The following is a 17,429-nucleotide window of genomic DNA, read 5'->3' as shown; positions in this document are numbered from 1 at the left end:
TGGACCTACCCGGACCAAATCCGCACTCTGCTGCCCGGAACCTCAGCTCATAAAAAGGCTTCTGGCTTGACCTAGAAAGATAAAATATCTGGTGGAACAACTTGAAGGTAGGCATGAGCCCGACCTTGTTGCAGCAAGCTATGAACCAGGTCATAGACTTGATTCCATTCGGGGTTATCTGCATGGGGGATATCCTATAGACATACCTGCACAGGTGCTTTAGAAAAATATGGCAGCGGGGGCTCCACCCGGACCTTAGATGCTCCAGCCAGACCGGAACAAAACCATCCGCAGGACGATGGAAAATCCTCTCATGTGGCTCGGGCCACCTCCAAGCGATGTCAGGAGTCAATTGAAAAGCAGCCCGGATTGCCTTGTTCATATCACCCGGATCAGCTTCAGCATAAAAATCCTTCAGCTGGTAATGATCCCGGCTGATCCCAAACGAAGTAAAAGCTGCCTCTAGGGCGCCCTGATCATAAACGCCCGGGTGGCCATCCTCGTGCCTCTCATATCTGACCCGGATATAGTAAATGCTATCTTCAAACCCGGGTGGCTTCCTAACGAAGTGATACTTAATATCGGATCAACGGCCGTCCGGAGTGAAGATAACCGAATTCTCCGGAAGCCTCTTGAACCGGAAGCTCGTAATCGTTCCCACAGACCCGGACCCCTTTCTCACCATCTCGCCCCGGATCTGTTCTCTACCAGACGAATCCGGATCACTCTCCTCGTCAGAAAAGTTGGGGTAGCAGTTATAGACTTTCCTAGCCCGCTCCTTGGTCCAGACCATATACCTATTAAAATGAAGGTCAGTTAGCCTGGACCCTACAGATTTTATTTGTTTTGCTAAGCGTTCCGGATGAGGCACGTTATGTTAGCTTTCCATAACCTAATGATCCGGACCCCCAATGCAAGTCCAACCCGGAAAAACATCAACGATCCGGATCATGTTAACTACAAACAAAAAACCAAACAACCATGGACCCGGATCTTGGTGGCAAAGACCCAGATCCGGATCCATAACAACCAAAAACTTAAAATTACCCATACCCGGATAAAAATCAACCAAAAACAGCTCAAAAAACCTAAGTCATATAATTCTACCCATAAACCTCCCCCGGATCCGGATCCTATACCCTCGACCCGGATCAAAATCAAAACCCTTACCCCCAAACAGTCAACCCAAGAATCAAACAGCAAAATCAGCCATTTTTACCTATACACACATATATTTTAGCCAAGAACGCGAAGAACAGCCATAGAAGAAACCCAGAAAAACCGAACCCAAAAACCCAATATTCGCAAGAAAATAAAACAAAAACAACCAAAAAACACACAGATCTAAGCAAAGCATACCACAAAACAAAATAAAACAAACTCCAAAGACCGATTTGAACTTTCAATTCGTGAATGGGAGATGAAAATAGAGCATGCAACAATCTAAGAAAAAATCACAAGAAGCAAAAGGAGTAAAAACAAGAAGAAGAAGGCTTACAGATCTGTCGAACACGAGTGCAAGAAAGGCCGCGGTGGAAAAGCCCAAGTGAATCAAAGACTTCGAAAAACTCCGGCGGAATTGAAAGAAGGCGAAGAGGCTTTTTGTTTTTTGGGTGAGAATAAAAAAGGAAATGGTAGAGGGGGGGCAGCCTTTTATAGGCCTAGGAGAGATAAACCGTTCCTGCCACGTGGCAGCACCCTACTGGTTCCAGGAGCGGTTACAAAAAAAAAGGGGGAAAGAAAAGAAGAAGAAAAATAGAGACATATATATATATATATGTGTAATTACACACATAAATGAAAATTAAACCCCATCATCATTAGGGGCCTATTTTCAAGGAACATAACTGCCCAAAATTCAAATTATTGGGGGGAATTGAGCTGAAAAATGTTACAAATCCCAAACTTTTCAAATTTCACAGCCCAGGAACCGGACCAATATCAATAGTCCGGATCGTTGTCAACCAGTTTCATTTTTAAAGCAACCATTCTACTATAATCCGGATTGGTATCCATTACACCAGATCCGGATTGGGGGGCAGCCAGGAGCAGAAATTTTTCTGAAGCAACCATTCTACCATAATCCGGATTGGGATCCATTTCACCAGATCCGGATTGGGGAGCTGCCAGGAGCAGATTTTTTTTTTTTAAAAAAAACCAACCATTCTACCATAATCCGGATTGGGATCCATTACACCAGATCTGGATTGGGGGGAAGCCAGGAGCAAAATTTTTTCTGAAGCAACCATTCTACCATAATCCGTATTGGTATCCATTACACCAAATCCGGCTTGGGGGCATTCAGGAGCAGAAATTTTCCTGAACCATTCTACCTTAATCCGGATCGGTATACATTATACCTGGTCCGGATTGGGAGGCAGCCAGGAGCAAAAATTTTCCTCCCAAGGCAACTATTTAACTCTACTCTACTCCATCATCCAGAAAATCTGCATAAGGGAGTGGGGGGCAAATGATAGGGTATAAGAGACCCAGGTAAAGATCAACCTGGATCTAAGGGATACCGGGCTCGATCGATGGACCGAGACCCCCCTCTCCCAGTACAATCAAATGGATAGACCAGACCCAGGCCCATCCCATGACCCGGATCGAACCCGGAACCCGGACCTAATGCCTACCCGGATCCGGATCAGGGCTCAAGCCACCATGAGGGGGGTCCCAGCAAACACATGCATATCCCACAACCCGCCAAGCAAGGGTACGTGGGCACGTGACTATGACAGCTATCAACAACCAACACACCAGACAAGCACGGCGCGTGTCAGAGGCCGTTAGGACACTCTGGAGGTGGTCCTCCCCTGGACACGTGTAAGCAATCCACCCAAGCCAGGCGTCCTCTGGTCCCAAGATCCAACGGCCCAGATTTAGAGGTAACTACCCCTAAACCCTACCTTGGGGCTATATATACCCCCAAGGCTGAAGGGTTTAGGGGTTGGAAAATATTCACTCTCACACACTCTCATACATTCAAAAACACACAGCAGCCATCACATATACACGCACACACAACAGCCTCTAAATTACATAAATATACCTACCTTCATCTTCTCCAAAGCCTGTTCTTATTCTCACACCGGAGGCGCCGTGGGAGCCAAACCCCCCTTCCGGTGTTGTTTTGCAGGCGCCCAACAAGCAGCTACACCTCACCCACGCACAGAAGGTCCAGGAACGCCGTCGGACGGAGCCGCCCGCTCAACGGAGTTATCACTTGCGTTAACGGATGAATTTGGTTAAAATAAATTCGGGGAGGGTTGTTGAAATTATGTTATTTGGGGTTAAATTAGATTGTCCAGATGAATTTACAATTAAGATCGAATATTAAATTCTCACTTATCTGTAAGTGCCGCTTCGTTTTTCATACAATGTGCTTAATTATGTACCTTATCGATAGAGCCAAATATTTTTCTTGAAAAGTAAGAAACCTGTATCATCCATGTTTCTCCTTTCGAGTTTAAAGGATCGGGGCCACTGCCTCTAGTGAAATCGTCATGGACCTAATGAGGTATGCAATAATCCTCTATTCAACTAGGTTTGAACATCTGGGTGGGCGATGCCAATCTCATACTGGGCTTGTGCCAAATAATCCTTGTTTGCTCAATGAGCTGTTATCTCATGTGATAGTGAGCAAGTTCCAATTGATTTAATTTCTTTTTTTCTCCAAGTGGATTTAGAAATGGCAAAATAATTCGATAAATCTTTTATTGGCCCCTTTGTCTACTTGTCCTTGTACCATTAGACTTTCAAGCAAGCTCCAAGAAAGTATAACCTAATTTTTAGTTTGCGTTTTTTTATCTCACATTAAGTACTATGTTTAATTAGGCGTGATATATTTTTGGAACGCTTCGGGTGGAGGGATTGTAACTGCTTTGCTGAGAGTTTTAATTAAATTTCTTCATCGTCATCTGTTTTTGTCAAAAGTTGGTAATTGTTAGTCTGTTACCATCCATTTTAGTGTTCATTTTGGTGCATGTGATCTTCTACGAGCCTTATATTCATCTGCAGTAATTTTTAGTCTGTTACTACCTATTTTAGTTTTTAATTATTCTCTTTTCATGATGTGGCCACCTTCCCCACCTATAAACTCCAACTCTTGCTCAATCTTTTCTAACCATGTATTTCTTAGTTTTTATCAAAAGAATCTGATTCTGTTTTTTTTATCAAATATACTATGTTTTTTGTAGATCATCTTCGTCATTACTTCTATGCAATTTACACATCACATACATTTCACCTCTGGATTTGACAGTTTTCTCAGATTTATCTAATGGAGTTGGTGTACAATAGTTTTACGGGTTTTAATCCAAGAAAAATTCAAGAAAAAATTGCACAAATATATTGAGGTGAAGCATCAATCTTTCCCGTTTGGACAACCTGAATTAAATGATAGACAACATGGTGAGGGCAGTTGTGATGATTCACCAAGTAAATAGTGGTTTCATTGGTTTACTTGTACAAACATTTCTTTATAATTTTGTTTTGGTTAGTTATGTAAGAAAATTATTGTTGGTTAATATAAGTGTTTAGTGAGTTCATTTTCTACTTATTATTTTGATTTAGTGATTGTTGTGGGTTTAAATTGTGCTTCAAATTAAAATTTAATTTAGTGGTATATTTTAGTTTTGTATTATATGTCATTTTTAAAAGGAAAATAGACATTACTAATATAAAAGAATCAAATGTACATGTTTAAAAGAAAAATAGATATCATCTTTTTTATGTTAAAATAAATGTCTAATTAGGGTAAAAGACATCGGCCAATCTACTAGAAACAATGTCTAATAGGGTAAAAGACATACCTATTTCTAAAATAGACATCACATATATCAACATGGTTACAAAATGACAAAGATATCGGCCATAAATCGATATCTATTAACATTTTTCTTTTAGTGATGAGTTTGTGTCCGGCTCGACACAAAATAATCATTATTAAGCTCATGTTCGGCACGTTTATTATAGAACCAATTTATACATCAATGTATTTCTGAGTAGAAATATATAATAAATGAGAAAATTATGTGACCAAATACAACAAGAAATACCCACCACAAAATTAATAAGTAACTAGTCCATTCAAAATATCAAGTTATTATATGAACTTGTTACTTAACATGATATTAGAGTCCTGTTCAGGGAGGAACTCGGTTTTGAGTCCTCCCACCCCATTCTTTTAATTTAAATATTCGTTATTTATATTGTTATCAGTTATGTATGTTGTCTTTAGTCAATCGGTACTAAAATCTCATATGATTGACTGAGAATGTTAATTAGTATAATATTCTGTTCAGATTTTCCTTTAACATCTTAATATTACACTGCATTTAGTTATTTTAAATTATAAATCACTTATTTTAAAAATATCACAAACGGGCACTTAGTTTGTTTTGCTAAAAAATTTCATGTAATGCACGTGGGTAGCTACTTTCTCATTCTAAGCATAGTCGTCGATTTAAGCAGTTGTAGACTATTTTTATGTATAGTTTGGTATTATTCTTTCTAGGTGAAAAAATATATGTATTTGACAATAAGTCAGTGAAGTATTTTAAAATGTGCTATCAAATTTAAAAAATATCTAGGTATTAATGTTTGTTTATGGAGTTATAGTAAGCTACTCTTGGTGGCGATTACTAAGATCAGCCAATTAAAACGCGGTGTAATATTTTTTTCATAAGTATTATTTTGGTGTTTTTTAAGATTATTTTTTTCATAAGTATTATTTTGGTGCTTTTCTTTAAGATTTTGCTGCACATAAATATTTTAAGATGTGCTTTTTGAGCTTAAACAAATTATCTTGGCATTAATGCTCGGTGACCGACTTTCATTTTCATGTAAATTAAAACAACTCAACATTACCATACACCACGATCTATATATTTTTAAAAAATTTATATGTATGATAAATTTTAGATATTATAAAAAAATAAAAAGTATGTCATTTTTTTAAAAAATAATGGTAAAATATTTTATAAATGAATTGTCGATAATATATCGTTGGTTAAGACAAACCTAGAAATTAAAATTAATATATTCGCCTAAAAAATTTAAATGAATAACCAATCTTAAATTTCAGAATTTTAAAGGGATTCTTATTAATTTCTTATATTATTCTATTATAATACCCCTTAAACACGTTTTTAGGTCGAATTTACCATCTTAACACTCAATTTCCACTACAAGAAAAACGGGTAAATTTGACCAAAATTTTCGGTCATATTTAGTTAAATTTGACCGAATTGTGTCGGTCTTTTTTAGACTGGTCAAATTTAGCAAAATCGGTCAAATTTAAATTTGACCGATTAAATTTGATCACCTAAAATTGACCAATTAAATTTGACCAAATTTTTTAAAATTTTGAAATTTTAATTTTTTTAAATTGGCGCCTAAAATTTATTTTTTTTTGAATTTTTGCGCTTAAAATTTTAAAATTTGGAAAATTTTAGTAAATTTTAGAAATCACTAAACATTGATTTATTTTTGTAAACTTCTCGGATAAAAATGAAGTTAACCTTTTATCTTTTTTTTTGTAAACTTCTTCGGCACTTCCGGGCTTAGCTCTGCAGGGGAAGACGACATTTTTAATTTTGATTATGTTGTTTTGGTAATCGGGGTACCAAAATATTTTTTAGAATTTAATAAATTATTTAATATTTTTAAAACTTATAATAAGTAGTTTATTATATTAAAATTGACTACTCGCAGTCACATTTTTAAACATTACCAACGTCAATCAAATTTGATTTTAATAATATTCGTTTATCTTGGGTGGGAAATTTAGTGCCAAAATATAAATTTGACTGCCCCTAAATATGACTGTTTACGGTCAAATTTACGGTCAACAAATTTTGTTCACTTGGCGGGAAGTATTCCTTTCTTTTTTAGGACTAAAAAAATAAGTATGACCGAAAAAATTGATCAAAAAATAAATTTGACTTCCGTAAGTCAAAATTAAATATTGACCATTAGTAAATAAATGTTTGACCTCAAATTTGACTACTTTCGGTCAAATATAAGTCTGACCAATTATAAATAAAAGTTGACCATCAATATGGCCGCCGTTGGTCAAATTTAACCGCAGTCATATTTAGTTAGTCAAATTTACTCTTATTTTTTTTGTAGTGTTCACTAGAAAAATTATTTTTGAATTAAAGAGTGGATGAAGGGTCACAATTCTGAAACCCTATTGATTTTAATGATTAAATACAACAGCTTGCTATTAGATATATTAGCCTGTAATATGTTTTCTACTTGTTATCTAACAATGTTATGCCAGATGCATTATTCGAGGGGGAATTTTTAGATCAATCCCAATTTGATATGTGATCATGATAAAAAAAGATAGATTGAAACTCATTTGATTTTGATGATCACAATATCAGCAAGCTGTGTGTACTGACTTGGTTTTGCAGGGCTTATTGACTTACTGATTTATTTTAGAATTTTTTTTATAACATCAAGCCATTTGGTTAGAAGTTTATCGACAAGGCCCGCAAGGGTTGGCTCAGTGGGTTAAAGAGGGGATAACTATCCTCTTGATCACAGGTTCGAATCTCACGGGAGGAGAATTTATGATTTTGCCTCCTGAGTCAGAGCCTGTCGTTTAAATGCGGTTTACCTTGGTTCACGTGGTTTGCAGGCTATTGCGTGAACCCGTAGGGTTTACCCAGTGCGCACCCAAAGGGAAGCGGCTGCGGGTTACCTACGATAAAAAAAAAGTTTATCGACAAGCAAAATTCAGGATTTTGTTTCATAAAAGCAAGTTGTTAGCATGTTTTCAGAATTTGTTAAGGACATAATTTTCAGGAGAATTTCTAGGAACTTCTCTTAGATGAATGTAAAGACTCTTAGCTATATAACACGTATCAAATAAATCAAAGAACTTAGTTTTCAAATGTTTAATATATAAAACTATTTTCCTTAACTATAGGAAGTTGGTTATCTTCCAAACTCCATTTCTTTATACAAGCTTCCAAGGGTTTTAGATACATATATATTGGGGGGATTAGTTTATGAATGTTTTCATGTTATCTATCCTTCCATCAAACATTTATATTAATGTTAAAAATCAACCTAACTAATTTGAATGTTAGACTTGTATTGTATCCATTGTAAATTATTTTGATTATTTTTTAGTGAAGGGTAGATAGTTGTTCGTGTATACAATTCATTTTTTAGATCAACCTAAGTGCAACAACAACACATTCAACTCACCTTTTCATTGCAATATCTTTTAAAAATTCTCTCGAGATTTTAATATATTACATATGATATTTATATTGTTGAGAGTCTATATTTTTTAGTTATATTCTCTTATTGATTTGTATTGTTGAATTTGTATTGTTCAATTCTCTAGTGCTAGAGAATTTTATACTATGAGGTAATATAATAAATGGTAAGTCATTATCGAGTAAAAGTTAAAACTGGATATATATAGTTATCCATATACACCTATTCACCCTCCACTAGGTGTGCATTTACATTTGGTATCAGAGTTTTGGTATACTAATATTGTCACAGAAAATGTATCGATCAAATGGCTGACAAATATCCCGAAGGTACATTGGATTACCGAGATCCTCTATTGCTTGGAACTGAAAATTATAAATGATTGAAAGGACGTATGAAGGTCTATCTTTCAAGAGAACCACTCGTGCTAGGGGTTGTCCCAAAAGAGCCCGTTTGAATTTGTTGACAAATACATGAAGCCGAAAGACATTGATGATCATACCGAGATAGAACTGCTAAAAATAAGCCATATTGAAAGAGCAAAGTACAAACTAATGCGTGGCTTATCAGATTCAGTTTTCGAGAAACTATTTTCATGTAGCACAATGATACTTAAAGATTCATTATGAAGGTACAACAAAATAAATTTTGAAGGCTAAAAGGAAATCAAAGGCTACAAAATATGAAATGATGAGGAATCTACTTTCACCAAATATTTTAGTGAAGAAGTGACAAATTTTACATTTGTTGGAATAGATGATGATTCGGTTTGAGGAAAAAGTGATGATATCTATGCTGAAAGTGTTTCTGAAGATGATCAGAGTGAGGTAAACTCATGTAAATTTGACATATCTTCTGATAATAATATTTTACAACTGCTAACCATGGAGGAAAGTGAGAGTATACTTATGGAGGAATATTAACCAATAAAAGCTGAAAATAACAAGCTGATACAGATGAATATTCATCTCAAAAATATGAAACAAGATTTTATGGCAAAGGTGGATTCATGGATTGAGCAGAAAGAACCTACACAAGCTGATAAAGAATTTGAAATCAAGGATATTTAAACCAAAAACAGTCATTTCAAAAGATTCAACAAGATTCTTCTCAAAAGAAATGAGACTCAAATTGAGTAAATCAAGGAGTTGAAGAATGATATCAAGGCAAAAGATGAATGTTTTTAGATGTTTAAGTTCAGAGATTCATTGCGTGCAGAATATTAGATCGAGCTGAAAAGCTATTACAACAAGCTGAAAGCATGAATTGGCAAACTGAAATAAATCAGCAAGCTGAAAAGATAACTTCGTTGACAAAAGAAGTTAGGGATCTTAAAAATGGATTATGATCATTTGTTAAAGGAGAAGAAAGTATAAAATTGATGATAAATAAGACAAAAGCTCTATTATTTAGAAAAGGAACTATAATGAACTTCACAAGAAGGACAAACTCTAAAATACGAAGAAAAACATGGCATACCTTATAATAATGCTACAACATGTAATATATGTAACAAATGTGGTAACAAGGGGAATCTAGAAAGGAATTTCATATCTCACGTTGGACTTAAATCCTACCAAGGCGGAGTTTGACAAAAATTGCATACTAATACAGGAAAATAGCTTACTTTTAGCAAACTAGAAGAACATAAAGAACAAGAAATCTCTCAACCAAAGTGATCCAAAAATGGATCAAGAAAGAAATCTGATTTATATTATCTTTATATTTTTTATCTTTAACACCGTTGGACCCAACCAACAATGGGTACCAAAAAATTGAGTTATTTTTATTTTGTAGATATATTTCGTCACTGTCATTAAAGCAATTCAATGATAGCGGATGCGCTACACATATATGTGAAGACAAAATAAAATTTATGAGTATCAAGTTGAGAATGAGTGGAAGAACAACTATTGATAACAATAATACTTTTTAAATACTTGGTAAAGGTAAACATTATGGTGATATATTTGTTGACAATAATTGTCATTATACATGAGTATTATTCTTCTTACTAAAAATTATTTGTTAATTAATTTTGTGTTACTGATTAATTTGGGTAAATAAGCTTGATATATAATTATTGGTAATAATGACATGTGATGCTAAATTTATGATAATAGTTCCTTGTTATTCTTTAACTAATTATAAGAATGATAATTCATATTATATATCTAAGTATTTTGTTGAAGAATTTATTTCTAAAGAATCTAACAATGATCTACCAAGAGGTGAGGAAGATAATGTAGGTGGAAATGTGAAGAAATTATTGGCTACAGAGGAAAAAAAAGCAAGGTAAAAAGCCTTCTACATACACTACAAATCAACGAGCTGAAAAAAAACTCAGCAAGTCATTACTCCAAGTCCAGTTGATGATGCAAATGAAAAATATGCTCTAGATGGTTTAAAAGGTTAGAGATCAATGAGCAAAATTCTTATTTCTGAAAGAGAATATCGATTACGGGTACACATACTGTTATTATGAAATATTATATGTTAGCATATAATTTTCATAAGTTTATTATTTATTTATATATGCTGATCATATGTTTATCTATAATAATATTTTACATGCAAGTAAGGTGAATTAGAGGTTATAATTATGCAATATATGTTTATGAGCAAAAATAATACTTCATGCTTATAGAATTTTCTTTTAATGATAATATATTATACCTTTATGATGAATAAGGGATGAAAATTCAGGATGAGAGTATATGATATTTAGAGGGAGTTTTTATTTATGTTTTTAACTCTATTTCATGTACTTCATTTTGTTTGGATAATGTTAAATGTTAATGTGATTCCATGTAAAAACCTAGAATTTGCTTATGTATAAAATGCTAATATTGTTGGAGTGAAAACATGAATTAAGGGCTAGTTAGCTCCTAAATATTGGTGTATAATCATCAAAAAGGGAGAGATCGAAACCTTATTAATTTTGATGATGACATATAACTGCAAGTTGATTGCTTGTTATTGGATATATAATTAGCATGCTATATTCTTTGTACTTATTATCTTACAAAATTTTGCAGCATGCTTTGTTTGAGGGGGATCTTTTAGCTCAATCCCAATTTGATATGTAATTATAAATAAGGGATAGATTGAAACTCATTTGATATTGATGATCACTATATCAGCAAGCTGTTAATGTAACTTATATAAACAACATGCCATTATTGTGTGTACTAACTTGTTTATGCAATATTTATTGTCTTACTGATTTATTATATCATTTTGTATAAAAGAAAGCAATTTGGTTAATGTTTAAGCTTATCCGAAAGCTAAATTGAGGAAATCAATTCATAACAGCAAGCCATTAATATGGTTCTAGGATCTGTTGAAGAACGAATTTTTAGAAGATTTTCTAGGAACTTCTCATAGATGAATGTAAGGACTCTTGACTATATAATACGTATCAAATATATTAAAAAAACTCCTTATAATTTAAAATTTTTGTCCAAAACTATTTTCCTAAATTGTAGGAAGTTGGTTATCTTTCAAACTCTGTCTCTTTATACCAACTTTAAAGTGTTTTAAATACATATATATTGAGAATTTATTTATGAAAGTTTTCAAGTTGTTTATCCTTTTACCAAATGTTTACATTAACGTTAAAAATTATCCTAACTATTTTGAACGTTAGAATTGTATTCCATCAATTGCAAATTATTTTGATTACTCCCTCCGTCTCATAATATATGAGTTTGTTTGACTAGCACGATTTTTTAAAAAATTAATACTTGACTTCAATGTGGACCACAAAAATGAGGTAGTGCATGTTACAGTAATATGTGATTGTGATAATTTTCAATGAATGTTATAAATGGAAGGTTGATTTTTTTTATGATGTTTAAAAAAGGAAAATGACTCATATAAAATGGGACAGAGAGTGAGTATTTTTTAGTGAAAGTTTAAATAGTTTTTCGTGTATATAATTCATTTTTTGGATTCTCATGACATCATTACAGAGAACATTGTTTCTCTACAAATTTATATTGAACTTGACCGTTATCCCTTTAGATGAGTACATTTTGTGAACAATATTTTCATGTAAACGAACTTCATCTCTATGTCTCCTGTATTACACTTAGCCTGTGTTTTTATACCTATAAGCATCACTGGTGCATCACAGACTCTTAATATATTACATACGATATTTATATTATTGAGAATCTATAGATTTTAAGTTGTATTCTCTTGTTGATTTGTATTTTTCAATTTTTATTGTGTAGTTGCTGGATAATTGGCTAACGGAAACAAAAGTTTAGTGAACTAGTGCTAGAGAAATTTGTACTATACAGGATAGTATAGTACTTAGAGCGTAGGTTCAGAATCACGGTTTTAGCAAGCCGTTATCCGCCGCCGGGAGATTGGGCGATATACTATTATATCTTGTAATAGTTGATAGGTTGCTAAAGGACCATAATGTAGATCATAGTGGATTAGGGGGTCAAATCTGGCTAAAAAATTTGTGTGTTCTTACTATTTTTCGCACTTTACTTTCTGCATTGCATTATAACAAGTCATTATAGACTATAATTTGGAAATGGTAAGCCATTACCCGATAAAAGTTAAATCAGACATATATTACATACAATATTTATATTGTTGAGAATCTATAGGTTTAATTTGTATTCTCTTATTGATTTGTATTTTTCAATTTCTATTGTGTACTTGCTGGATAATTGACTAAAGAAAATAAGGGTTTAGGAAATTAGTGCTAGAGAAGTTTGTAGAGCAAGTTGAGAAACAAGGTTTCACCAAGCCTTGGAGATTGGGTGATATATTATTGTATATTGTAATAGTTAATTTCGTTGATAATAATATATTTTCTTGATATGAAGTGGACTATATAGGCTATTAAAAGTCGAACCTCTGTAAAAGATTTGTATGTTCTTACTATAGTTTGTACTTTACTTTATATCAAAACAACATTATTTTTAAATGATAAGCTATTCTCCCATAAAAATTTAAATTGAACATAGTTAGCCATATATACTTATTTACACGCAATGTGTTATGCATTTACGAGTTCATCTTCTAAATAAATTTAATCATCCTAATTTAACTTATTCTAACTCCGCATATAAAACTACTATTATATTTTAAGTGAAAAAGTAGATATTTGAGGTACCCACTTTTAGAATTATATATTTTGTATATCATTTTCATAAGTATTTGAATTGTCTGTATTTATATATTTTATACAAATTTTTTAAAATTAATTATATATTATATTCAAATAATTTTGAAAAAATAAATAAATTTTTAGAGATAAATATTAAAAAAATCTATTAATATTACTTTCTCTCTCTATATGTATATCATCACTTGCATTCATTGAATTCAAGATTATAATAATAAAAAAAATAATAAACTAAAATGATTAAAATATGAAATTCTAATAAATATTATTAATAGTTATTAAAATACTAAAAACAAGAATTACACAAAAAATTGTGGTGATTTGGCTTGTTTCATTCTCTCCGTAATATGTGAGAGTCTTATATTTTTCTCTCCGTTCACTTTCTTCTGAATTTGAAGCGTGTGAGTCTCTGTAATCATGTCTAGGTATAATGATTTGAATGATCAACTAGCAGATCTGGATATAGAAGATGAGAAAAATGCAGTGTTTACTTTTGAGGGAGAGATAGAAGAAGAGGTAAATAAATATGACCTATGTGTGGTGGGGCGTTTCTTGACTGAAAGGAATGTTAATGTGAGAGCTATGAAAACCAAGATGGCAGATATCTGGCGTCCGACAATGGGAATTAATATCAAGGAGATTGAACAAGGTATATTCCTGTTTCATTCTATCATAAGGATGATATGCAGTGGGTACTAAGAGGCGGTCCATGGTCTTTTGATGGGGCTATGTTGGCATTGGCGGAAGTAATCAAAGGGGAGGAACCATTAGAGGTTCCATTGTGGCACTTGAATATGTGGATGCAGATTTTTGATTTACCAACGGGGCTTATGACGGAGGAAGTTGGAAAACAACTCGGGAACTTTTTTGGTGAATTCCTTGAGTATGATCATAAAAACAACACGAGCGTCTGGCGAGAATGCATGCGAATTAGAGTCAGGTTAGATGTTCGAAAACCGTTGAAGCGTAAAAAGAAGATTTTAAGGAGAAATGGTACAGAAGTAATTATCTCATGTAAGTACGAGCGACTGGGTGATTTTTGCTTTACATGTGGTATAATGTCACATACGGAGAGATACTGCAGAAAGTTCTTGTCCCGTGAGAATGATAGTGAGATCAAGGAGTGGGGGAGCTGGTTAAGGGCGCCGCCGAGAAGGGCTCCGGGTCCAGTGAAGAGTAAATGGTTAAGGGAAGATGGTGATACATGCTGGGAGCAACGACATGGGAGAGTCAACGATAGCAAAAAATCAGGGATAAACAGTTGTGAAATCCCTGGAAATCAGCTTATCCAAGGAAGTAAATCTCGGTTAAAGATGCAGGTTGTTACAACAGAATTATCTCTTCCTAATTTAGAAAATAAAAGCGCGGAGTTATAGGAGGGAAATATAAATTTAAATTTCGATAATGGGCCAGAGGAGGATGAATTAGATGGGCTACAATTAATGGAAAGAAAAAGAATGAGGGGAGGCCCAAGTAGCTATGAGGTGATGGATACTGAAGGAGGACTTAAACAAATAACAGGGGTGAATACAAACAACAAAAACTCTGAGGTTGTTCTTTCTGAAATGGATTTTTCAACTTCTTTAAAATCTGATTTGGCTAAGCTTTCTTTGCAAGCTAGCCAGCGGCCATGAATTGCTTAAGCTGGAACTGCCAAGGTATGGGGCCACCTTGGAAATTTCAGTTCCTTCAAGACGTAGTTCGTTAAGAAAGGCCTTCGATAGTGTTTTTGTGTGAAACATTGAGTACTAAAGAGAGAATGGAATGGGTGCGTACTAGGATTGGCTTTCAAGGAATGATTGTTGTCGAGGCACAGGGCAGAAGTGGGGGTTTGACTTTACTTTGGAAGGAAACAAATCAGGTAAGTCTTCTGAGTCTTTCGAAGTACCATATTGATGTCGAGGTAAATATGACTGGATTGCAACCGTGGAGATTAACAGGCTTTTATGGAGAGCCGAACAGAAGCATGAGACGAAAAACATGGGAGCTCTTGAGAAATTTAGCAAGAGACTCCAACTTACCTTGGTGCGTTATTGGTGATCTGAACAATATTGCAGCTCAAACAGAGAAGAAATGAGGAGCTTTATACCCTCAGTGGTTACTTGACGGTTTTAATGAGGTGCTTGCTGCAACAGGATTACAGGACTTGGAGTTGTTTGGCCATCAGTACACGTGGGAAAAAGGGAGGGGCACTGAGTTGTGGTTAGAAATCAGACTGGACAGAGCAATGGCAACAGGATCATGGTTCGAGTTATTTCCTTTGGCGAGACTGTACAATCTGGAAGGCACTCCATCAGACCACAGTCCTATACTCTTGATGCCTACAAGTAAAAGTTCGATGGTGGGTAAAAAACGTTTTCGTTTTGAGAACGCTTGGCTCACAGAGCCACTTTGCAAATATATTGTTAGTGATATATGGGAGGCAGAGGTGGATATTAACATTGTGCAGAAGGTGAAAAACTGTGGTGAAAATCTGAGTCTATGGGGGAAAGAAATCACAGGTTGCTTTGGTAAGAGAATTAGAGAGTGTAAACTCAAGCTTAAACAGCTGCGAAACAAACAAGATGAGGTTTCTGTAGTCGAGTATAAAGAATTAAAAAAGCAGCTGTTTTTAATTCTTGACCAAAAAGAGATTTTCTGGCGGCAGAGATCTAAACAACTATGGTTGAAAGCAGGAGATAAAAACACCAAATATTTTTATGGAGCTTGTAATACTAGACGTCGAAATAACAGTATTCACAGGTTAAAAAATGAAGCTGGTGCTTGGGTTGATTGGCAAAGTGGGCTGCAAAACCTTATCACACAGTTCTATAAAGACTTGTTTACATCTGCACACACGAATCATGGGGAGGTAATTGATGTTGTTCCTCAATCTATTTCACAGGTTGATAACTTGGATTTGGAACAGGAGGTTATAAAGGATGAAGTAAAATTGGCTCTATTCCAAATGCATCCCGACAAAGCGCCTGGCCCGGATGGCATGACTCCGGCTTTTTTCCAAAAACATTGGGAGATAGTGGGAGATGATATTTTGAAAATGATCAAGCATTTTTTCAACAGTGGGGAGATTTTGCAAGGCCTAAATGATACAAATATTGTGTTAATTCCGAAAAAGAAGAATCCTACATTGGTGAGTGACCTTAGGCCTATTGCGTTATGTAATGTTTTGATGAAGGTGATTACCAAGGTGTTGGCGAATAGAATGAAAAATTTGTTGAAGAAGGTAGTTTCTGAATCTCAAAGTACATTTATTCCGGGGCGCTTAATTTCTGATAATATCATGGTTTCCTATGAAATAATGCACTACTTGAAGAAGAAGAAAATTGGCAAAGATGGGTATATGGCGTTAAAACTTGATATGAGCAAGGCTTATGATCGAGTAGAGTGGGATTTCTTGAAGGCCATTATGAGGAAAATGGGTTTCTCTGCATGGTGGGTTCAGTTAGTATTGAAGTGCGTGACTACAGTTTCGTATTCTATTGTTCATGGTGAGCATCAGATGGGGCCTATTTACCCAAGTCGAGGGATTAAACAATGTGACCCACTTTCACCTTATCTGTTCATTATTTGTGCTGAAGGGCTATCCTCATTGATACGGAAATATGAGGCTATGCAGTGGATCTGAGGTATCAAAATATGTCGGAAAGCTCCAATTATCTCACACATGATTTTTGCTGATGACAGTTACTTTTATTGCAAAGCTGGTACAGCAGAGGCTCGGAAAGTAATGGAGCTGCTGGATGTTTATGAGCAAGCCTCAGGACAGAAGGTGAATAAAGGAAAATCATCGATATTTTTTAGTACCAATGTCATTCAGTACAACAAGGAGGAGGTATGCTTTTTGATGCAAATCCCTGAGGCAAATGAGCACAGCAGTTATTTGGGGCTGCCCAACCTTCTAGGTAGAAATAAGTCTGCTTTACTGGGGTACTTGAAAGAGAGAGTCACTGCAAGGATAAAAACTTGGGACAGTAAGTGTATTTCGCGTGGGGGGGAGGAAATTTTGGTTAAGTCTGTTGCGTAGGCTTTACCTTCT

General features: G+C 34.6%; 2 protein-coding genes across 2 annotated transcripts; both read left to right on the top strand.

The window, feature by feature from the left end:
• The first annotated feature begins 13,810 nt into the window (after window positions 1-13,810).
• Window positions 13,811-14,769, top strand: LOC141686401 (uncharacterized). The gene is made up of 2 exons (XM_074491439.1): window positions 13,811-13,909; window positions 14,083-14,769. The coding sequence occupies exons 1-2, from the start codon at window positions 13,811-13,813 to the stop codon at window positions 14,767-14,769; spliced, it is 786 nt and encodes a 261-aa protein (XP_074347540.1).
• A 2,288-nt stretch (window positions 14,770-17,057) lies between these two features.
• Window positions 17,058-17,417, top strand: LOC141686400 (uncharacterized). Its single transcript, XM_074491438.1, has one exon. It carries the CDS (start codon window positions 17,058-17,060, stop codon window positions 17,415-17,417), a length of 360 nt encoding a protein of 119 aa, XP_074347539.1.
• The last annotated feature ends 12 nt before the right edge of the window (window positions 17,418-17,429 follow it).

Source organism: Apium graveolens, chromosome 9, assembly GCF_009905375.1.
Source record: "Apium graveolens cultivar Ventura chromosome 9, ASM990537v1, whole genome shotgun sequence".
In the NCBI taxonomy this organism is placed as follows: domain Eukaryota; kingdom Viridiplantae; phylum Streptophyta; class Magnoliopsida; order Apiales; family Apiaceae; genus Apium; species Apium graveolens.
Note: the sequence above shows the minus strand (reverse complement) of the source record. Positions and strands in the feature narration are given on the sequence as shown.

What these genes read in the sequence shown, in the direction of transcription:
- LOC141686401 (XM_074491439.1), top strand. Translation starts at nt 13,811, where the DNA reads ATGTCTAGGTATAATGATTTGAATGATCAACTAGCAGATCTGGATATA. An exon ending in AGGGAGAGATAGAAGAAGAG is followed by an intron (nt 13,910 to 14,082) that starts GTAAATAAATAT and finishes GATGATATGCAG; the next exon opens with TGGGTACTAAGAGGCGGTCC.
- LOC141686400 (XM_074491438.1), top strand. Translation starts at nt 17,058, where the DNA reads ATGATTTTTGCTGATGACAGTTACTTTTATTGCAAAGCTGGTACAGCA.